This window comes from Pteronotus mesoamericanus, unplaced genomic scaffold, assembly GCF_021234165.1.
Source record: "Pteronotus mesoamericanus isolate MK-2021 breed Mesoamerican mustached bat unplaced genomic scaffold, CSHL_Meso_final scaffold_705, whole genome shotgun sequence".
NCBI classification, from domain to species: domain Eukaryota; kingdom Metazoa; phylum Chordata; class Mammalia; order Chiroptera; family Mormoopidae; genus Pteronotus; species Pteronotus mesoamericanus.
This window is the reverse complement of record NW_026555326.1, coordinates 7,040,978-7,065,470: the sequence shown is the minus strand read 5'-3', so window position 1 is coordinate 7,065,470 and position 24,493 is coordinate 7,040,978. Positions and strand designations below refer to the sequence as shown.

The following is a 24,493-nucleotide window of genomic DNA, read 5'->3' as shown; positions in this document are numbered from 1 at the left end:
ATAGAAAAATGTATTATAGGTTTATTAGTAAAAAAAAATTATGACTTTTTTGAGTTTGTAATGTATATGGAACAAAGTTGGGTTTTTTTAAAATGTGTAATTTGTCGTGATTTCTTTTCCTAGTACTTTAGAATCAGTTTTGTCTCAATAATTGTGCATTCTTTTCCTAGTGGAGTCTATGAAACCTTTGCTGTTATATTAGATAGTCTAAAATCTTTCGTCAATTAAGTATTGAAGAGGTCCAGAGATTGTTTGAAATTAATTTAGATCCAAGGTGGGGTTGGAGTAAAAAGAATCTGGCATTATGCCCTTGGTCTAGAAAGAAATTTTACCCCTTTATAACATACAAGGTGCAAGCCTACATCCACCTCTTGAGAATTCTGTTTGTAATACTAGGGGGAGCGGGGGAATCCCCATTGGACCATACCCTGGCCTTCAGTGGATCACCTGACTAGTTCCCTCTCTTTTAAATAGCCCCAGGCTTTTAACTTCTCTCTTCTTCAGTATCCATTTTACTGCATTATTTTTCTCTCCCCCCTTGGAAGAAACTAATGGAAACTGTATTTCATTCATTCTAAAATGTACATGCTTTCCAAATCTACCATCTCTGATCAATGACCTGTCAGAATTCAATTGTAGGGGTTTTTTTCTTTCAGAAGATAAAATATGTTTTACAATGATACTTTAGGTTTGATAAAATATTATATAACTATATATGGCATACCAGTAAGACAGCAGCTTGAAAAGCCCTAGGCTGGAAACCCCTTCAACTGTTTGGAAAACCTTTTATTAAACAAAAAATAGAGGTATTGTGGCACAGGCAGAAATTGGTCACAAGGAGCCTGCCTGTTAGGTCTGGTTGACATGGTAACCACAGAGTATTGTCATGTAAGGTAGGGACTGGGTCTAGAATTCCAATGCTGTGACTTCTTACTTTGAAAGAAGATAAAAGCCCAAGTGTGAGGAGACTAAGGACCCAGTTGTGGGCTGGCTGGACTCCTTCACCAAGCTGGTAAGTGGCAGAAGCAGTCCAACAATAAATAAAAGGTACTGGGAGTCCCATCTGCTTTACTATCAAGTGTATCCTTTCTTAGTAGCATAACTGTGTCCTCTCGAGTTCAGTAAAATGTTGCCACCTAAGCAAGTTCTGTTGAGCCTCTCACCCTGGGCATTTTAGGCTCCTAATTTATCACTGCAATCTATTGAAGTTTATTTGAATACAAAAAAAGATAGAAAGAATGTGAGTTAAATTAATGAGAGATTATTTCTCAGGAATGAGATTAATAGAGAGGTTTAAACTTTCTACTCTACATATCTGTATTATTTACAATTAAAAAAACACTCATATATATCATTTTTATGATTGGAGGAACAAAGGTAAAAGTATTCAAATGGGAAAATATAGGTTAATGTTAATAATTGAGGAGGCCAAAGTTCATCATGCAAATCAAATTTCAAAGCTCAAATCAAAATTCTTTCTTATTCTCCAACCCTCTTTTTTGTGCGCATGAATTGTTTTTTCAATACAAAATTTGTTTTAAGAATTACAACTCCCCCAAAACCTAACTTTCCTTCTTCAAATAAAAATAAATGCACAAATCCATCAACATTGGATGGGAAAAGTAGTTTACTCCTAAATAAGATGTCCACACAGTTGGGACGATTAAGCAAATAGTTTTGGTAAGAAAAAACTGAGAGCCTACTGTGCGGCAGACAGTTCCCCTGGCTTTCTCGCTTACTACCTCATTTCATTAAAACAAAAAAAAAAACTTAAAATCAAAGATGGCTTCAAGAAAACCGTTAACTTTATAAAACGCATTCTTTGGAAAGGAAGGGCCTGGGTTGCCTAGCAACTCCCCTTTCACGTGACCCTGTGACCAGGGCCGCCATCTTAGCATCACCTCATAAAGGAACTACGTCTCCCAGAATCCTTGCGATTGCGTCGTGCTGGCACTTTTACCGCCCCGTCTTAGAGCTAAGCCTGTAGCCGGGCGCCATCTTTGACGCTGGCAGTCTCGGATTTCTGCTGGTGTTGCTGCTCTGAGGACGGCGGAGGGTAACGGCTAAGAAAGAAGAAAGACGTGGTGCAAGCGGGAGTCGGGGAGAGTGTCCTCGGTTCGGTAAAGTTTCTGTTCTCTGGTAACTAGACCCGTTTTTTGATTCCCGGGTGGCTTGGGGCCGGGGAGGTTGGGGAGCGGGCGAGGGGAGTGGCCGCGGCCTCCCCTCGCCCCTGGGTAGCTGCCTAGCCCGGGAAGTCATAGCGGGTCCTTCGACCCAGCCGTACCCTTCTATCCTCCCTCCCCGCCCCCCCAACTGCCCTCACCGGGGCGGGCGGGGAGCCCCGGACGCCCAGTTCCTGTCCACCCCACCTCCACCCCTGCCCACCTCACCCCACCCCCACCGCGCTTGCTCCCTTCCCAGCCAACCTTCCTCCCCTCCCCCACATCCGGTTTTGGCGAAACTGGGAGCCCAGAACGGCCCAGCAAGCTGACTTGCTCCTCGATTCTCGGAACCAGAACTGATACTAGATTGATTTCTTCGGGGATGTAGTTTCCTTAGTTCAGCGGACCCCCACTGCTTAAATTAACCAGAGTGCCAGGAGCTGAATTTACATACTCTCATTCCTCTCCAGGGTCCCACTACTTTGGAGGTTTTCTCAAAACTCCACATACAGAAAGCCACCTACCTTATTCCGGTATCCTACACCCCTTCCCTATCTTAATTATACTCCCACCCCCCAGCCCTCAGCATCGGACTCAAGAGCAACAGGGACACTTCCGTTCTACTTTTGGGATTGATGAAACCGTAATGAAGAACACCCCCTAAACTCCCGTAATCGGTGCGGATTCCTATGGGGAAGGCCCATATCACTGACATCTTCCAGGCCTTGGCTCTGGACCTTGAGAGGCTGTGGAAATAGTGATAGCGATGCTTTTTAGGGTAAATGTATGTAGGTATTGGGGGAAGGGGAGGGATCAACCGAGAAGGAATGGAAGTGGTTTAAAGCTCATTTCAGTTTTTGCTGTTCATATACAGTCAATTTATTCATTTACAGGCCGTAAAACTTTATCTAGTCTAAAAGTGTCTGAAAACTAAACTTGCATTAATTCTTGATACAAACAGTAAAATAATGCGCCTTATGATATTGATTTTAATTTTACTCTTAAAGCATTTTTTTTAAGCCAACTACATTTTTAAAAACTATTACTTAGGTAGAGCTGAGAGGGGTCCAACTAGCATTTGTTGTTAATGACCAGTATGTGGAGTCTGGTTTAGCAGTCCAGAATTGACTTTTGGGTTGTATTCACAATTAACAGGCCTAATGATCAATGTTGAATGATGCACTATGTTTTTGTTTAAGTGAAATTTCCTGAAAATTAATTTCAGAATTAATGGAAATTGATGTTGCTATTGTGAGGCATCATAAAAATACATATTTTAAAAGCTGAAGGCATTTCAAACAGATATAGTTCTTGATGAAGCAGAAAGAACATGGGCCAGGGATTTGGAAAACCTGGCTTCTAGCTGGTACTGATCGACTCTGGGAAAATGGGCCTCAGTTTTTTTTTCTGTAACATGAGGAGATTGAATGATTTGAATTCAGAACTCAGAAAGTTGGAAGGGATTTTAAAGCCCTCTGAGAAAGATTTTGGGAATGTTCTCCATTGCTGTCACTTTTCCTCCAAATATATCCTGGCTTGGAAGTCATTGGTCCAAAGGGAATTTGATTCCCCATAGAAATTGGAGAATAGGTAATGCAAATAGAGAGGAACAGCTGTATTTCTGCTTGAGTAATAAACCCACTAACAGATTCTGGTACGAATTTTGGGGACATAAAGAGAATGAGTATATGTACCCTAAGTGTACCAGTTTCTTCACTCTCTCCTGGCAGAAGATGCAGCACTTTCAGTGGTGCTGGGATTCTGGGATGTGTTCCTGTTAATTCTAATACAGATAAAGAAGATATGGTAGAGAGAAAGATGGTGGCAGAAGGAATGGATAAAGAGGCAAAATTGCCTGCTAAAAAGAAAAGAAAGAAGGGTTTGCGACTAAAGGGGAAAAGGCGACGAAAGAAACTGATCCTTGTGAAAAAGTTTAGTAAGGATTTGGGATCTGGGAGGCCTGTTGCAGATGCTCCTGCTTTGTTAGCTTCCGGTGGCCCTGAGCACGATGAAGAGCGTCTTTTTGAGAGCAATATAGAAAAACAGATCTATCTACCTAGTACTAGAGCCAAGACCTCCATTGTGTGGCACTTCTTTCACGTTGACCCTCAGTACACCTGGCGGGCTATTTGTAACCTCTGTGAAAAAAGTGTAAGCAGGGGTAAACCAGGCAGCCATCTTGGGACATCTACTCTTCAACGACATCTGCAGGCAAGGCATTCACCTCACTGGACAAGGGCCAACAAATTTGGAGTCACTAGTGGGGAGGAGGATTTCACTTTAGATGTACCTTTATCTCCCTCTTCTGCTGGAAGCAATGGAAGCTTTGAATATATTCCTACTGATCCATTAGATGATAATAGAATGGGTAAGAAACGTGATAAATCAGTATCTGATGCCCTGAGGGCGGAAAGGGGGAGATTTCTCATCAAAAGTAACATTGTCAAGCATGCCTTAATTCCTGGAACAAGAGCCAAGACATCTGCAGTTTGGAATTTTTTTTATACTGATCCTCAGCACATCTCAAGAGCTGTGTGTAATATATGTAAAAGAAGTGTGAGCCGGGGTAGGCCAGGTTCTCACTTAGGAACTTCAACACTTCAACGACACCTACAGGCCACACATCCCATCCACTGGGCTGTTGCCAATAAAGACAGTGGTGCAGTTGGAAATGGATTAGATGAGGCTGAGACTGAGAGAAATCCCTTGAGTGATACTTTGCATGGAGAGAAGTCTACAGGCAGCCAAGATTTAACAACTGAAGACCTTAGTGACTCTGATTCAGATGAACCTCCTGTGTTAGAGGTCGAAAATAGGAGATCTGAGAGTCCTGTTCCTGTTGCAGAGCAAAGTGCTCTGATGCATGTCCAGGAGAGAGAAACAACATATCGTGAAAAGTCAGTCTCCAGTCAAATAAGTCAGGCGATTATTCAAATGATTGTGGAGGATATGCATCCTTACAACTACTTCTCAACCCCAGCCTTTCAGAGATTCATGCAGATTGTGGCCCCTGACTATAGGTTACCATCTGAGACTTACTTCTTCACTAAGGCTGTACCTCAATTATATGATTCTGTCAGAGAAAAAATTTTCTTAACTCTGGAGAATGTTCAAAGCCAAAAGATCCACCTCACTGTGGACATATGGACCCATGACCCGTCCACTGACTATTTTATTGTGACTGTACACTGGGTCTCCTTGGACACTGCACCTTCTTCCAATAATGGCTGGATCCCCAGTTTTAGAAAATGGGCAGTGCTTTGTGTAACAGGTTTGGCCAAAGACTGTTTGGTAACCAACATTTTACAAGAATTAAATGACCAGATTGGTCTCTGGCTTTCTCCTAATTTCCTCATTCCTAGCTTCATTGTTTCTGACAATTCCTCTAATGTGGTACATGCAATCAAAGATGGTGGTTTTACCCATGTACCGTGCTTCCTGCGTTGTTTAAATATAGTCATTCAGGATTTTTTCTGTGAGCACAAAAGTATTGAAAATATGTTAGTGGCTGCTAGGAAAACCTGTCATCATTTTAGTCATTCAGTCAAGGCCCGTCAGATACTGCAAGAGTTCCAAAATGATCGCCAACTTCCATGGAAGAATTTGAAGCAGGATGAAACTGGCCATTGGATTTCTACTTTTTATATGTTGAAATGGCTATTGGAGCATTGCTACTCAGTTCACCATAGTCTTGGTAGAGCCAGTGGTGTTGTACTCACCTCTCTTCAGTGGACTCTAATGACTTATGTTTGTGATATTCTTAAACCATTTGAAGAGGCCACACAGAAAGTGAGTGTGAAGACCGCAGGACTGAATCAGGTGCTACCCCTAATCCATCATCTGCTCCTTTCCCTGCAGAAACTCAGAGAAGATTTTCAAGTCAGAGGTATTACACAGGCCCTCAATCTGGTGGACAGTTTATCTCTGAAACTTGAAACTGACACCCTACTAAGTGCCATGCTCAAATCTAAGCCCTGTATCTTGGCTGCTTTGTTAGATCCTTGCTTTAAAAATAGTTTGGAAGATTTTTTCCCTCAAGGTGCTAATTTAGAAACTTATAAGCAGATTCTTGCAGAAGAAGTTTGTAACTATATGGAATCTTCACCAGAGGTCTGCCATATTCCAACCTCAGAAGCTTCTGGTCCCTCAGCTATAGTAGAAACTAATTCATTTATTTCATCTACAAGGGAAGGCACCTCCAGTTCAGGGTCCCTTGATAGCTCAGCTGCAGATAATGTTGGTGTTGGAGGCAAAAGTTTCATGTTTCCTTCTGCTGTAGCGGTAGTGGATGAATACTTCAAAGAGAAGTATTCGGAGATCTCAGGAGGTGATGACCCTTTGATTTACTGGCAGAGGAAGGTGAACATATGGCCAGCTTTGACCCAAGTCGCCATTCAGTATCTAAGCTGCCCTATGTGTAGTTGGCAATCTGAATGTATCTTTACTGCAAATAGCCACTTTCATCCAAAACAGATCATGAGTCTGGACTTTGACAATATAGAACAGCTGATGTTTCTGAAAATGAACTTGAAAAATGTTAAATATGATTATTCTACATTGGTTCTGAGCTGGGATCCTGAGAATGAAGTTGTTCAAAGCAATTAAAAAGAAATATTATCTTAATTTCTTTTTTCCTTTCTCCATTTAAAATGGGCAACTTCTTGCTCTGTTACTGTATTCTAATTGCTATAGTTGTTACATACAGTTAACTAAATATTCTTTATACATGAGTCTGGGGAAATATGAAAATACAAAAAAGGCTGAAACTTCTTCAGAGGTAATGTTGATAAAGTGAAGATTAGCTTTAATGATTTCACAGTACTAACTCAATGTAGCTGTCACTTGAAATTTTGTTTATACCAGTTGAGAAAAAAATTTTTTAATTAAAAAAATATAGTGCAGCATTGAAAGTCCTTGGGCTATTTCTGACTGGTAAACTGAATTAGTAATTGGTTTTAAGTAAAAATTTCTCCCAACATGGAAAGTTTGATTGCTCTGAAACCAATGATATTGAGGGAAAAAATATATTAAGCTGATTCCTACCCCCACCCCCATTTTTCTATTTCTTTAAAAATCCTATTTGTCCTTACAGCTTGGAAAAACAAAACTCACAAAATTGTTATACATTTGGAAATTTCTAATTGCCTCCTCATACTGGTCAGCTTAATAATTTCAGTTTATTGAGTTACCCTTTATAGGATTAGATCTATATAAATAAAAGAGAAACATTAGAAAACAATTAGGAAAATTACTTTTAATCTTTGAGTTACCTTTTTCTTTATAAAACTGTAAAAACAAAGATTGTATATAGGTACTTTTGCCTAATTATGGGGTAAATGACATAGTAAAAAGTTTACAAAATTGAAGAAGATTGAATGGGTATTAAAATAAAAGTCCCATCCATAAGCATACCTTAATAGACCTAGTATCCATTTTCCAAAGAATGTTTTTCTGATATTAATTGATCTTAAATGCTTTTAAAAATATGCTGAATTATCCATAAAACAGTATTCTTAACTATTAAATTAATTATGTTTTGACCTCTATTCTTAACTAAAAATAAGCAATCAATATTTTCATGTGTTAGGAATCATTTCCTCACTGGTAAAATGAGAGAATTGATCTCAGTAATTTTTAAGATCCCTTTCCACTCTGAAAGTATGTTTCTGTGATTGAGTGGGAGGCCAGAAATGATGACTTTTAATAAGTCTATTAAAAGTTTCAGACTGAATAACTAATGTAAGATCCCAATTTTTCCTTTTTTTCATTTTAGATTTGGGGATATTCCCTGCCCAAAAATTTCCTGGAAAATTGACTAGTATTAAGTGTGAGTAAAAGGTGTCCACTTTTTTTAAGTTTTGATTTTAGTTTTGTCTTGGATAGTATTTGGCAAGATTTAGCCTAGAAATAATGTAGTATCTATAACATGAGCATCAAAATCGCTTTGTTACTGGGCTGGTTTCAAAATTTAGAATTCATTTCTATGTATCAAATCGGTTTTTTTTTTTTTTTAATGGTAAATGTACCATTGTGGAATGAAATTTCAACTTCAAAAGTTTACCCTTTTACTAACTGGAGTATATGGATAATTAATTACAACATCTTTAGTTGTAGCCATCACTAGTAAAGAATTGGAAACTAGGCTGCATCAGCAAGCCTTTGCAGGGCCAATATTGAATTTCATGCCAGTCGACACTGGTGTTACTATAACAGAAAAAAAAAACTTCCCTTAATAGAAGCTTTCTGTATTTTGACAGTGCCAGTTCAGTATGGCTATAATGCTGCTCTGCCTTCTACAGCTTGCTGCACCACTCTGTAGTTACTCTGTAACTATACGTTTCTATCTTTTTTGGTTAAACACTCCCTGAAGATGGAAAAGATGTTGATGGTATACATACATCCATATTTATACACAATGATATATGTGTAAGGATTTCCCTTCATCTTTATTTTGTGGGCTGGGCAAAATTTTGTGTAACATATTAATATACTTTGTAATACTTTGGTAAAAGAGTAAGTTCACTACTTTTATAATGAATCCAAATCTAAAGGCTTTTGTAGGGTATTTTAAAAGGGAAAACTTAACCAAATGTTTTATTTCTACACATTTGTATGTGTGTGTGTGTATGTGTGTGTGTGTGTGTGTAAGCCAGTTAGTATATATGTATGTCATGTACATAAAACACTTTATATTTTTACATACAAGTATGCTTTTATTTATACAGATAATAAAGATGGGGGAAGATTTCTGTTTTTTTCTTAATAGGTGAAGAAATCTTGAAGACCAGAAATTGGATCTTATTGAATTTTGGTGTTTTTTAAAAAATTTTTTCTTTTTTTTTTTTTTTTAATTTTTAAATTATATTGTTCGGCTATGGAAGATGGATTTTTAAAAAAATAATCTTTTGACTCTAAAGTTCATATTTAAATGAACTTTTTTGTTTGTTTGTTTTTTGTGTGTTTTTGTTTTTTGTTTTTGAGGAGATAACTAGCCCTAGCTGTCTCCAGTCTGTGACAAAGGTTATTCAAATGGACTTAATCTTCCAGTAGTTGGGAGATGTTTTAAAAACACATCCTGTGTTTGAATTGTGGCTGAGAGGTTTCCTTGGCAATGTGAGGAGGAAAATTCTTTCTGCCTCATTATTATTAATTCATGGATTGAGTGTTGGTTCGACCTACAGGCGTGATAGATTGGAACTCAGTGAAGACACAGATGTTCCCGTTGAGAACAACCAGCTAATGTAAGTGTGGAAGTGGGTTTTTTCTCATTAAAGGAGTAAACATTTTTGTAATTTAAGGCATGATTTTCCTGCATCAGTAAGAAATTAGCCATTGTCAAGAATTTTTTCTTTTTTTTGTAATTGTTTATAAGTTTTTGGTTTGGGGTTATAGATACCCCCTTCTCCTTTTTTGATAATACTGTATATGCACATTATAAAAACAATGTAGCCAAGGTGAAATTTCCCTGTAACTGCACATACATAACTCTACCTCATCTTCTTGTAATGACTAAGCAGTGTGCCTTTATATGAATGTGCAGTAATTCAACATATACCTCATTGATATACCTTGGAGTTTTGCCCTTGTAAACAAAATAGTTTGACATCTCGTTACAGCCCTATACGCACATCTCTTTGAACTGTTTCTCAGAACCATTTCTCAGATGTGAAATTGTAGAATTGTTAAAGTTCATTGTAAAGAGGTTGTCCTAATTTACTGAATAATTAATGAGGTCTTTTTGATTTATAAAAGTTCTTGACATGTCCCTTTTAGTAAAGATACTGATCTTTGGCCATGTTGCTAATAGATCTTTTGTTACATAAATGTTTCTCATTTTATGTAGTCTAATCTACCAACTTTATTGTTAAGGTTTTTAACTAGTATACTAGGAAAGGGTTTTTTCACCCTGAGCTTATACAAAAATACCATCAATTTTTCCTCAGTGCTTGGATGGATATATACATACATATTTTAAGATTTTTTAAATATGTATTTTTATTTATTTATTTTTAAAGAGAGGGGAAGGGAGGAAGAAAGAGAAGGAGAGACACATTGCTGTGAGAGAGAAACATCAATCGGTTGCCTTCTGTACACGCCCTAACTGGGGACCAAACCTTCAGCCCAGGCATGTGCCCTGACTGGGGATCAGATCAACGACTTTTTGCTTTGTACGACAATGCCCAACCAACTGTGCCACCCTGGTCAGGGCTCAATGGTTGAATTTTTTATATTAAAAATGTAACCTAGGGATTGTAGTTAAATGACACTGCTGTTCTTCCTTCCATAAGCATAGTAGACATTGTCAAACATTGGCTTGCTTTTTTGCCAAGAGCAGTTATGAACTTACAATCTTAGTATAGTGCTTTAAATTAGTGAGCTAAAGCCTCTGCCATCCTTGCTTTTATTCCCCTGTGACATTTTTATATGGAGTAGAATATTTTCAGATGGATGGCCATTTTTTTTGTTGTTGTTGTTGTTAATTTTAGATGTCAGTTTTCATACATAGACTCACTTGAATTCTGTTGATCTTGTGCTCATTTATTTGCCAATATTACATGTAAATGTTGCATTTCACATCTGTAACATCAGGTTGAGCAAGGCTCTCATTCTTTTTTAAATTTTCTTTATTTTTCTCAGTTATTCTAAATGATTTTGCAGACCATCAAGTTCCAATAATAAATTTTCATTGGGATATTGACTAGAGTTGCAGTCAAGGTATATGGTATTTGAGGGAAAAGTAAACTTTAAATCGTAGTCTTTCCATTATCTTGGTCTGCTGTGCAATAGTACATAGTTTCCATAGTTTTTTGGTTTTGTTTTTAATTTAACATGAGTCTTGTATACTTCTTCATATTCTTCATATGTATCTTACAGTTTTATTGTGAATGAGATTGTTATCTGAATGATTGTCGCTGGCATATAGGAAATGTACTGATTTTTTTTAATATCATTTTAAATATTTTTAGTTGAAGCTAGATTTTTTTAGTTCACAAACATAGAATCTGCAGATTTTTAATTTTTTCTTCATCCTCACTAGCCTTTGAACACTTTCCCCCCTCCTTGTTGTATATGCTAGATTCTCTGGAACAGTGTTGAATGTTAGTGGATACTGAGTGTTTGTTTTTCCTTGCCTTGAGCGAGCTTCTAAAAAGCTGATGGTTTCTGATGATAAGTGGGTTTATGCCACTATAATTAAAAACAAATACCATTTTAAATTCTTTTTTTCCTTTTTTACAATTTTTTCTTTTTTGAAATCTTGATACTATGGTTTTTGTGGTTTTTTTACTCTGCTTTATTAAAGTAATGACTTTCCTAATGTTAAACTATTCTCAGTTCTAGAATAAACCTTTTTTGATCATGTCATGTTACTCTCAATATACTGTGACTCAGTTTGCTTTAATTATGATTTATCAGCTGTATCAGAAATTGGATACCCAAAACAGGTATTTTAAAGCTGTTTTAGAAAGTGGTGAAATAGTGCCAGTGATATATGGTTCTATTCTTTTTCTTTTGTTGAGTTTTTTCTAAATTCTTTTTCTCAGGTAATTTGTTCATGAATATATGGAGTACATAGATTGTATACTATTTGAGACATTTCATGTCTAAAAACTTCTACCAAGTCCTGAAATCTTCGTGAAATGTAGTTTGAAAGGCTAAATCTCTCCTTTAAGTTCTGATGCTTAGCATTTTGTCTTTTTGCATTTAGAGATTCAGATGCAAAGTCAAATACTAAGTCTGATTTTCTTTCCCTTGCTTTCAGTCTGCTTTTTTTCTAGGAGTCTCTATCAGATTCTGTTGTTACCATTGGAATTCAAAAATTTCCCATCTGTAATATAGAGATGTTTTGAAAGAAAATTTCTGCATGGCATTTGATGAGCTCCCCCCTTTTTCCATAGTTTATTATTGTATTTTTTTCCCATTACCATTTATCCCCGTTATACTCTCTTCTACCTCCTCCCACCCCAGAATGATGAACCCCTTTCAAAAAGTTTCAAGTTGATTCAGTATAAGGAAATTTTCTTGTATTGTTATTTTATTATCTCTACTAATTCCATTTCTTACAGAATTTGGTAAGTCAAATCTTCTGGAATTATTTTCATGTTACATACCTTTTGTCTCATCTTGATTCATATCTTTTTGCATTCTGGGAGAAGTCCTGCAAGTGGTATTTTATAATTCATTTACTGTGTTTTTCATCAGTGTTTATCCTAGATTTGAAAATACTTAAAAATCTGTTTTTTAAAGAAGAGGCTAAATTTTAGTTTCCTTATTTTTTAAGCTTTTTTGGTTTTTACTCTTTTGTACCCATATGTTCATTTGTATTAAGCTATACTCTTTAAAACTTGCTGAAAGCATGAGAATTTTAAAAGAATTTTATTTTTTTTCCCTACAATAATTCAGCAGTGGGGTGGGAGAGGGCCAATTAGTCATCTTGGTGTCCTGCTTTCAAACAGCTACTTTTTGTTGAAAAGTAATAGGGTTTTTCTTGGCATCCTGAATACGTTTTTATTCCTTTTAAAACTTAAATATATCAGTATGCATCTTGGTTTTGGGTTTTTATTTGGGGTAGTAATGACTACCGTCAATTTTTAATCTCTAGGTTTTCTTATTGCCATTTTCTTTCTCTTTAAAAAAAAATATATTTTATTGATTATGCTCTTACAGTTGTCCCATTTTTTTTCTTCCACTTTATTCTCCTCTGCCCTGCATTTCTCCTCCCACCAGTACTCCCCTCCCCTCTTAGTTCATGTCCATGGGTTGTACATATAAGTTCTTTGGCTTCTCCATTTCCTATACTATTCTTAACTTGCCCCTGTCTATTGTATACCTACTATTTATGCTTCTTATTCCCTGTACCTTTTCCCTGTTCTCCCTCTTCCTCCTCTCCTCTGATCTCCATTTCTGTGATTCTGATCCTGTTTTAATTGTTTGCTTAGTTTTTGCTTTTTAGGTTCACTTGTTGATACTTGTGAGTTTGTTGTCATTTTACTGTTCATAGTTTTTGATCTTCTTCTTTTTCTTAGATAAGTTCCTTCAGCGTTTCATAGAGTAAGGGCTTGATGAAGATGAACTCCTTTTAACTTAACCTTATCTGGGAAGCACTTTATCTACCCTTCCATTCTAAATGATAGCTTTGCTGGACAGAGTAATCTTGGATGTAGGTCCTTGCCTTTCACGACTTTGAATACTTCTTTCTAGCCCTTCCTTGCCTGTAAGAAATTTCTTGTGAGAAATCAACTGGTAGTCTTACGGGAACTCCTTTGTAGGTGACAGTCTCCTTTTCTCTTGCTGCTTTTAAGATTCTTTCCTTATCTTTAATCTTGGGTAATGTAATCATGATGTGCGCTGCTGTGTGCTTCCTTGGTCCAACTTCTTTGGGACTCTCTGAGCTTCCTGGATCTCCTGGAAGTCTATTTCCCTCACCAGACTGAGGAAGTTCCTCTTCATTATTTTTTCAAGTAAGTTTTCAATTCCTTGCTCTTCCTCTTCTCCTTCTGGCACCCCTATGATTCGGATATTGGACCATTTAAAGTTGTCCCAGAAGTTCCTAAGCCTCTCCTTGTTTTTTTGTTTTTTGGGTTTTTTTTTTTTTTTTTTTTTTTTGTAGTTTCTTCATTGTGTTCTGGTTGAATGTTTATCTCTTCCTTCTGCTCCAAATTGTTGATTTGAGTCCCGATTTCCTTCCCTTTACTGTTGATTCCCTGTATATTTTTCTTTATTTCACTTTGCATAGCCTTCACTTTTTCCTCCATTTTGCGACGATACTCAACCATGTCTGTGAGCATCCTGATTACCAGTGTTTTGAACTCTGCATCTAATAGGTTGGCTATCTCTCTGTCGCTTAGTTCTTTTTCTGAAGTTTTGATCTGTTCTTTCATTTGGGCCATATTTCTTTGTCTTGGTGCTCCTGTTATGTTGTAAGGGGCGGAGCCTCAGGTATTCACCAGGGTAGGGCAACCCATGTCATTGTTGTGGTGCTGTCTGTTGGGAAGGGGTCCGAGAGGGAACAGTGCCGCTTGCTCGGCTCTCAGCTGGCTTTCAGTCACTTGCTCTGCTACCCACAAGTAAACTGGGCCCTTCTGATACTGATTTCTTGGGATTTGGGCCAGGGGAATCCTGCTAAGGCATCAGTGAGGTTCTAGCAAAGGTCCAACTCTTGTCTCATTCTGTAGTGGATCAGTGATTGTCAGGCCAGTTAAGGCAGACAATTTTTTTTTATTGTGTATATGTTGCATTATATTAGATGTTGTTATCATAAAACAAAATAATGAGCTTAATGTTGTTATGAGCATAAAACAAAATAATAAATAGCTACCTATAATTCTATCATCCTGGAAATAACTACTGTTTAGTGTTACATGCTTCCAGATTTTTTCCCATTGTTTCACGTCCTCACCAGCATTTGCCAGTGTCATTGTTTTGGATTTTAGCTATTCTAGAAGGAATTTGGGATTCCCTAATGACATAGATGTTGAGTATCTCTCCATATGCTTATTTTCCATCTCTATGTCTTCCTTGGTGAGGTGTCTGTTTAGATCTTTTGCCCACTTTTAATTGTTTTTTTCTTGTTGAGTATTTTGGATGCCAGTCCTTTATCAGTTATGTGTTTTGCAATGATTTTCTTCCAGTCTTGACATGTCTTTTAATTCTCTTAATAGTGATTTTGCAGAGTAGGAGTTTTCTTATGAAGTGAGCTTGTCAGTGTGTTTCTTTCATGTATTGTGCATTTGGTCTTGTAGTTAAAAAGTTATTGCCAAACCCAAGGTCACCTGGATTTTCTCCTATTTATTTTCTAGGAGTTTTATAGTTTTTACATTTTATATTTAGGTCTGTGATCCATTTATTTTTGTGACAGGTGTGAGGTCTGTGTCTAGATATATTTTTTCCATGCAAATGTCCACTTGTCCCAGCATCTTTATTGAAAAGACTATTCCTTCTCCATTGAAATTGCCTTTTTAGTAAAAAATGAGCAGGTAACTACAGTCAGCCCTCTGCATACACGGATTCCTAACCTTGGAGCTGACCCTTGAACAATGTGGGTTTAAACTGTGTGGGTCAGTTGAAAATACCCACATATAAGTGGATCTGTGCAGTTCATACGTGTGTTGTTCAGGGGTCAACTATTTTATGGGAAGAACCTCAAGGACTTTTTACTCCTTGTTTGTAATTGGTGGGCAACTCTTTGCCCATCTTAAGCTAGCTCTACAGGTATTCTAGAGAGAAATTTCTTTCTAACCTACTTAAAATTATATACTTTTAAAAGAAAAATGCTTGTGAAAAATACTGAAACTTTTGTGAGAGAAAAAATTTTTAGTATGTCAGAAATGTAGATTTTACTTCTGGCCGGTATGGCTCAGTTGGTTGGAGTGTCATCCTGTAAACCAAATGGTTTCAGGTTCAATTCCTGGTCAGGGCACATGCCTAGATTGTGAGTTTGGACCTCTGTTGGAGTGTGTTTGGGAAACACCCCATCAGTGTTTGTCTGACTTCAGTGTTTCTCTCACTCTGTTTATCTCCCTCTGTCCATGGAATCAATGGATATGTCCTTGGGTGAGAAAAAGAAAAAAAAAAAAGAAAGATGTAGATTTAGCAAGTATCTTAAGTATCTTATGTAAAATAATCTAAGCCCCATTAATATACAATGTAGATCATTTGTTGAGTTGGCAGTGCTTATGTTGAAGCAGTTAGTGTAACAAGCACCATAGAGAATGCAAAAGAAAGGGCATAGCTATCCTTAAAAAGTTTACATTTTAGATGAGAATGTACAACATCACATAAGAATAAAAAATGAGTCAGTGTGTTTACAAGGGCCTATTTATATAGGCAAATACATAGTAATACTATTAAAATTTGCTTTAACAATATGATTTCATTAGTTTGGTGATTTGGAGGAGGAAATAGGAAGAATTTACCTGAAATACATTAATTGCTTGTTTCCTCATTTTAGGATTACATTTTAAAGGCGATTTCTCTGATTGAGTTGTCTTTTGGAAGATAAATCCATTTCAAGAGGACTTGAAGCTGGTCCTCACCTTGAGGAAGCGGTGGCTTGTTTGCAAGAAGTCACTTCTGATCTCAGGATCTACCCAGGATGCCTAATCAAGGAGAAGACTGCTATTTTTTTTTCTATTCTACATGTACCAAAGTAAGAATTGCAGTCTCTAAAATGACTTCTTTCTATGATTTCCCTAATAGAATTGGATATTTTCAGTATACTAAGTTGTTTTTATGTTTTGTTTTTCTGAACTGTTTGTTACTTGCTATCAGTTTTTTAGTAAAGGATAGCATTCCTAGGTGAATTTGTTCTTCATCACGTTGTTTCTCCCTTTGTTTTATGTTTTTCATGTTCTACAAATGTGAAAAGGTCTCTTAAATGTAATTAATCTATTCAGGGTGCCTTTGGAATTAAGAGCACTTTGGCCTGTGGCTTACCAACTTTGATTTTATTTGTCTTGTATTAAATGAATGGGTGTATTGTATTGTACTTGTAGAAACTGCCATGTATTGAATTTGACTTCAGATTTCTTCCTGAATACTAAAGCCATCTTCTAAATATGCTTTTGTAGCTTTTTTGCTTTGCTTTTAAAGTTCCCGGTTTTCTCTTTCATCACAGTGCAGTCCATTTAGAGTAATCTGCTGTTTTCTGTTGTTCCTTTATGACTAATTCTATAAAAGTGCATATTATTAAAAAAGCTTTTCTTAAATCATCTTGGTGCTGTGTTTCAAATGAGCTGTTTTGAGCAAAGCCCTAATCTTACATACTAGTTTGCACAACAGTAGCATTTTGTTTCAGATAATATCATTGTATGAAGTATATAGTAAAGCGTAGAATTATACTTAAATCCTAATCTGTTAACTTCCTCTTCTGATTTTTCATTAAAAGCTAATCACACAAGTTGGGATATATTAAATGCTGTTGAAGATGAACTATAAAATGTATTTTTAAAGTGTCTCTTACAATCCCACTTGTCTTTTTCAACTTGTGTTATCTCTCAGCTTGTGTCATTCATGTTGTCAGATAAGATGAACGGTACTGTCAGGAAATAGGTTGTAGAAAATTATAACTTTGTTGACCTCTGATTGTTCTTGTTATCCTGTCTCCATTGTCTTCTGTCTTGCCTTTCTCTCCTTACTCCTTTGTCTAGATGCCAGGAAACTATTATAATGAGCATTTTCCTTGGGATCTATTTCAGTATCACAGTTCTTTTTTGTATTACTCCCTTTGTGTACAGGGTGACAGCTGTCCATTCCGCCACTGTGAAGCTGCACTAGGAAATGAAACTGTTTGCACATTATGGCAAGAGGGGCGCTGTTTTCGACAGGTGTGCAGGTTCAGGCACATGGAGATTGATGTAAGTTTTGAATTTGTATTGTAACAAGTAGTCTGGTGCATTGATAGGCCATTTAAAAATATAAGGAGAAAATGACATTTTATATAACTTTTGAGTTAAATTTTTAGGAATGATCCAGTGAAATTTCTGTCATCATTACAGCACTCACTTAATATCTGCATGTTACAGAGTATGAATGGGTATCATTTTTCTGGAAGACAGTTTGGTAATATATCTAATGTGTAAAAACTGTGTGTGTGTGTGTGTGTGTATATATATATTTGGGGAGTGTTTGCATTTCTTTATTTTCAGACATTCTCAGACTTAAAAGTTGCCAGTACATTGTAAAACTTTTTTCTCTGACATTTGGGAGTAAATTACTGACATTCCCTGTCACCTCCAAATATTTTCATGAGTATTTCCTACAAACAAGGATATTCTCCTATGTAACCATAATAAAACCTTCAAAATTAGAAAATTAACATTGATATTTTACCTTCATTTAATTCTGAGATCTGACTAGTTTTGCCATTGTACCAATAATGTTCTTTATTGTAGAAGGAGCTTGTCCAGCAGAATCAAGTGTTGCCTATAGTTGACATGACTCTATAGTCACCTTCTGTCTGGAACAATTATTCAATCTTTGCTTGCCTTTCATTGGTGTTGACACTTTTGGTAGTTACAGGTCAGTTATTTTGTAGAATGTTACTCAGTATGGATTGGTATGATAACATTTCCTCATGACTAAATTCAGGTTTTGTATCTTTGGTAGGAATATCACACAGGTGATAGTATTCTCAATGCATACCATTATTAAATGGTGTACAATTTTAATTACCCTATTACTGGTGCTGTTAACTTTGATCACTCCATTAAGGTGGTATCTACCAGATAGCTTCACTATAAAGGTTTTATTTTTGTAGTATTTCATAGAAAGGTACTTTGAGACCTTATAATTATCCCATTTCTTACCAGACTTGCAGAATTTTTCGGTGATTTATTTGCATTTGTGCAAATTCATGGTTTCCTGTTTTATTCAGTGTGCTGTACTCCACTACTGTCATGTGTTATACTCAAATAGACCTAGATTTGGCCAGTAAGAGCCCTTCAAGCTGGTTTTTGTGTCCTTTAGATGTTTCCATCATTCTTTGCATATCTCTTTGCTTTCTGGCTTAATCAGATTTCTTAGGTTCATCTGTACTTACCCTTCTGTAACTCTGGAATCAGCCATATCTCCAAGGAGCTCTGGTTTCTTTTAGTGAAAAATAGTATATAGAAATAAGATTTGAGCTGCTCCATGAGTGTTACTGTTTCCAGACCTGCAATGGACAGAAGAAGGGAACATATATATGTATATACATTTATATCATTATTTATTACTTTATGTGTGTGTATTGAAAATCATGAGTTCATCCCTGGCCAGTGTGGCTCAGTTGTTTGGAGCATCATTCTATAGCTGAAGGATTGCAGGTTCAGTTCCCAGTTGGTGCACATACTCGAGTGTGGTTTAAATCCCCAGTCTGAGAGTGTACAGGAAGCAATCGATCGGCGTTTCTCACATCGATGTTTCTCTTTCTCCCTTCCTCTCTCTCAAAGCAATGAAAAAATGTCCTCACGTGAGGATAAAAAAAAGAAAAATTGTGAGTTCATATAGGTGCCTCCAATTCATCAACACTACACATCCGTCATCTTTTTTATACTTGTAACTCTCTTCTCTGTAAGTGAGAAACTTGGTTCCTGTTGTCCTTAATATTGCTTATTTGATCAGTTGCCTGTTTATGTAAACCAATATTATATTGCAGCCTCTTCCTTCCTGTCAGGTTCTGACATCACACATGAGACTGCTTTTCCACAGGGACAGTTTTCTTACCTTGTTTCGAAGCGATCACCATGAACCAGCCCTCCCCCATTGTTTCACTGTGAGGACTCCTTCCTCACCCTACTTGGACGTTGACATCCTAGGCAGGAGCCCTTTGCCCCTTATGGATGCTTTTTTCACACCTTTGGATTCTGATACTCTGTTGGGCAGCCCTCCCATGTGAGGTGCTTATTACTCTTCTCACCTTGTTCATTCTCTGACTCTGTACCAGGTCCCCACTCAGGAAAATCCTCCCCTTCTTACCCTTGGATGCTCATTCTGGGCAGACTGTCCATACGTATACCCTCCTCAGCCTACATTGAGATCGCTTCTGCACAGAGTTCTTGCTTGCCTTGCTCACCCTGCTCAGGCTCCAACACTGTGCCAGGCCATCCTCCTATGTAAGAAATGTCATACTAACTCCTCAGGATCTGACACCCTGTGCCAGTCCCACCTTGTCAAGTAGATACCTTCCTCATCTTGGTCAGGCTCTAACACCCTACTCTGGGCCACATACCCTTCCCTTTCCCAGCATGAATGCCTCCCTCAGCCTCACCTAATGACTTTGGACTGAATTGTTGGAGGGGGTGTGGTAGGAAGGAAGAGACTAAATATGCATCTTGTCTGCCTGGGCTCATATAGCTACACTGGTTCCAGATTTATAGTCTCTTAACTCTCTTCTATGCTGACTATGCTTCCAAATAGCAGGGAATTCACTAAAATTCACAGATAGGTATGTGTACTCTGTAACTTTTGAAAAGGTATGTTGTAACCTACTGGCAAAGTGTAAATTGGCACAGTTCCTTGGAAAAGTGCATCAGGGTCTCCAGGATCTACATACAGAGATTCTCTAGAAGAACTCATGGGATTCGTCATGTAGTTGTATTCCTAGCTAAGATTTATTACAGCAATATAGTAGGGATACACTGTCTGATCATACTGTGTGATCATAAGAGAAAAGGACACAGGCAGAGGCTAGAGGAATCCATATGTGGTTTTTTTATTATCTCTCCCTCCCATGAGAGATCACACAGAGCAGACACTTCCCCCAGCCATGAAAATGCAGCAATATGGTGTGATGTTTCTACCTAGGGAAGTCCATGAAAGACCTAAAGTTATCGGTGTGGGTTGCGTAGGGACCTTCTGCTTAATACATACCAAGCTCCAGACTCCCAGAAGGATGACAGGTGTTCAGCATAAGCCATATTTGCACAGATAGTCTCGGCACATTCTGAGCGCCAAGTTTCCAAATGCCAGCCGAGGGCCAACCTTGCAAGCTGACTGTGTAATGATAGCAGTTTTAGGGCTGCTATATTAACTCTTTCTGCACAGAGGCTTATTTGGCTACATCTTTAAAAAGTACTATTATACCTGTGTCTCATATGTGCAAAATCGGATAGATGCAGAATTACTCTCTGTAGCATAACTTGTAATAGGAAAATGTATGAAACAACAAAACTTTCATTGAAAATAAATTTTACTGCATCCGTTGGTGTGCTGTTCACAAAAGTTTTTAAAGGGAAACTACTTAAATTGATATGGAAAAATCGAGTAATATAATCAGTGAAAAAGTAAGGGCCAGCAATTCCACTCTGGGAATATATCTTAAGAATCCCAAAACACCAATTCAAAAGAATATGTGCACTCTTGTGTTCATAGCAGTGCTATTTACAATAGCCAAGATTTGGAAATAACGTAAGTGCCCAACAGTAGATGGGTGGATTAAAAAAAAAACTGTAGTATATCTACATAATGGGATACAACACAGCAGTAAAAAGAAGGAATTCTTACCTTTTTTGATAACATGGATGGAACTGGAAACTATTATGCTAAGTGAAATAAGCCAGTGGGTAAAAGACAAATACCATATGATCTCACTTACAAGTGGAATCTAATGAGCAAAATAAACTATCAAGCAAAAATAGAATCAGAGACATAGAAACATGGAACAGACTGACAGCTCTAAGGGGAGTGGAGGTAGGTGGGGACTGGTTGAAAGGAGGTGAAGGGATTACCATATATTTCTGTGTATAATAATTTTTGCCCAAATTTTTGAGGGAAAAATAAGGATGCGCATTATACATGAGTAGTATCAGAATGAGGGTGTGCATTATACATGGTAGTGCATTATACGTGGCAAAATACGGTAGTCAACATATGTTCATGACCCAGGGGCATGGTCAGTGGTGTGGGGATTGTCTGTGGGACTAGGGGCCGGGCTGGGTAGAGTGGGGCAAAGGGGGAAAATTGGGACCCCAGGAACAGGAATAGTAAGGAGCCTTTTACTATAAACTCCTTTATATGAAGTCAGTTTTTGTTATTCATTGGTTTCATATTTGTAAATTTTTCTACTTCCTAAAATTTATTTGTAACCCCCAAACCAGTACTTGCTTTCATGGTCACTCACAGGCATGTGCAGATCACTGCAAAATTTGAGTCTGCTGAGTCACCTAATGTACACACTTCCAGCTGAGATCAAACAAGGCAATACTCTGTCTTTTGTTTCAGTTCTCATAGTATAAACAACTGTCTTTTTTGTGGCTTATTTTAGCCCTTTTTGGGCATTTTTTGTGCTTTTTCTATTGTTGACTCTCCTGTTTGAAATGGCCCCCAAGGATAGTACTGTAGTCCTGTGTAATGTTTCTAAATGCAAGAAAGAAAATACATGTAATAGATAAAGCATCATTCAAGTGTGAGGCCTTGAGTTCAATATTAATGAATAAATTGATACATTGTATATTCAGTAAGGTGTCTTTAGACACACACACATAAAACAAGATTCTATGTTGATCAGTTGGTAAAAATATTGTGACCAGAAGCATGTCGGAACCTAACTCTTGTTATACCTTTAGTTTATGTGCTGTATTACCTACCTTTTTAAAATTTAAAGAAATAGTCATGTTGGAGAATGTTACTTTGGAGGAGGTATTGCTGAATGAAAAATGTACAGAATTATATGAAATACCTTTTTTTAAAGTGTGCATCTACACATTTACATTTTTAAAGTAAAAAAATTCTATACCAAAATAAGTTATTCTTTTTGGGTAATAGCACAACAGGCATTTATTTCTGTTTTCCAAGTCGTCTTTATTATTTGTGCATTACTTTTCATTTAGAAACAAAATCCAGTAAGTGTATTAAAACAGATCAAGTAAATGTTATGTGACTCTTGCATATGGAGGACACTAAAAAGAAGTCACCCAGTAATTTGAAATTTTCTTCCTGGAAAGGAGTAAAAACCTAAACAAGCAGACTTAGGAGCAAGGAAGATTGGCATTAGGTTCTGCCTTGAAGGAGGAGGAATTGAGATACTACTGTTATTCCTGTCTTTAAAAAAAATGGTAGCTATTATACCTACCTTTTGGGTGTGACAGGAACTAATACATTTTATTCAAAGGTAAAGATATTTACTATGTTTAAAATATAGATTAAGTATGCATGTGGTCGTAAACCCAGGACAAATTTTTAAAACAATTTATGCCAAATTGTCTTTTAAAGCTGTCAAGCTATTGAGTTGACCAAAAACTTTGGTTTTCTCCATAAGATGGCTTTAGTAACATTGACATGTCTTTAACTTCATTTGAAACAGTTTTGTTAGATTGTATTGTGACAGCTGTCATATCAGCATGGAATTTTTTTTAAAATCAAAATTGGTGAATTTCTGTGTAGCCATTTTAATATTGAAGGTAGAAGAAAAACATTTTTGGCATATTATGCTTTATTATTTCAAGAAAAGTAAAAACGCAACTGAAATGCAAAAAAAAGATATTTGTGCAGTGTTTGGAGAAGGAGCTGTGATGGATTGAACGTGTCAAAAGTGATTTTAGAAGTTTTGTGCTGGAGATTTGTCACTGGACAATGCTCTGCAGTTGGGTAGACCAGTTGAAGTTGATAGCGATCAAGTCGAGACATTAATTGAGAAGAAGCAACGTTATACCATGCAGGAGATAGCCTGTACACTCAAAATACCCAAATAAAGTTATTGGTGAAAATGCAAAATGTGTCTTTTATTTTATGGGAAAAAAACCACACAGACTTTCAGGCCAGCCCAACACTTCACATTTCAGTTGTAAGTATGTGGGACTGCATGATTTTTCCACATTCCTACAAACACAGTGTATCATCAAATTATCAATCTCTCAGTATAGTAGACTTTGATCTTTGCCCTTTTTTAATATATTTAAGGATCTTTTTGTAATGGTCCTGTGTGTCTGTTTCTTTCTTCCATATTTTAACATTTCTGAATTAATACTGCTATCCTTTTCTGGAACTTCAAATTTTAGGTTACTTACTATGATGAGAGGTCCATCATAATGCAGGTTATTAATCAGAGGTTAGTTAATTTTCAGAAATGCTTATCAGGTCTTTTTTTCTTTATTGAACTAATTGTTAAAGGATATATAGAAATATGCTTGCAGAATTTTCACAAAGAGAATAATATCCTTACTTGACCAGCACCTAGATCAAGAAATAGAATGTTTCCAACACTATCTTCCCCCTTCATTGTCATTAAACAAACCCCCCCGCGGCGACCCTGACTACTCTACCATGGAGAAATTTGGCCTGTTTTGATCGTTACAAAAATGACATTATATAGTATGTGCTCTCTTGTGCTGGGTTCTTTCACTCTGCACCTGTGATGTTAAGTGTAGCAAAGTCTGGGATAACATGTTATTGTATAAAGATACTACAATGTATTTACCCATTTCTAGTGTTGCAGTACCTTTAGGTTTCCATTTTGGAGTAATTACAAATAGTATTGCTTTGAACATTCTTTATACACATCTAATTTATATATTAGAACGGATGTATATATTTCTATTGGACATAGATCCCATATCTAGCAGTTTATTCTGAATGTAGAGGTATTCTTTTTTTTTCTCATTCCCCTTCTTAAGAGTGAGGTAGCTTGGGAAGGAAAAAGAACATCCTTAGTGTGTTGGCAGTGCCTTACTTTGAGAAGTCACAACAGGAAAACTTTTCTCCAAGCTTTGAACTTCCAGCTTCAAAAAATAACTGTACTTTAGTCCTTCCAATGTGCTAAGTTCTCATGTACATTTAATCCTTATAAGAAATCAATAGATGGTCATGGTTATTCCCATTGTATAGTTGAGGAAAGTGAGACTTAGTGGCAATACATA

The 24,493-nt window shown here is 36.9% G+C and overlaps 1 protein-coding gene across 7 annotated transcripts in view; it reads left to right on the top strand.

The window, feature by feature from the left end:
• The first annotated feature begins 1,977 nt into the window (after positions 1-1,977).
• The window catches only part of ZC3H11A (zinc finger CCCH-type containing 11A), a 39,972-nt gene continuing 17,456 nt past the window's right edge, over positions 1,978-24,493 (top strand). Inside the window, exons 1-5 of one of the 7 annotated variants that reach the window (XM_054563124.1) lie at positions 1,978-2,139; positions 7,936-7,989; positions 9,344-9,403; positions 16,111-16,308; positions 17,396-17,515. In XM_054563124.1, coding sequence (XP_054419099.1) covers positions 16,255-16,308; positions 17,396-17,515 — 174 coding nt within the window. In that variant the 5' untranslated portion in view covers positions 1,978-2,139; positions 7,936-7,989; positions 9,344-9,403; positions 16,111-16,254. The other 6 variants (XM_054563122.1, XM_054563123.1, XM_054563121.1 and 3 more) reach the window with 6 other exon arrangements.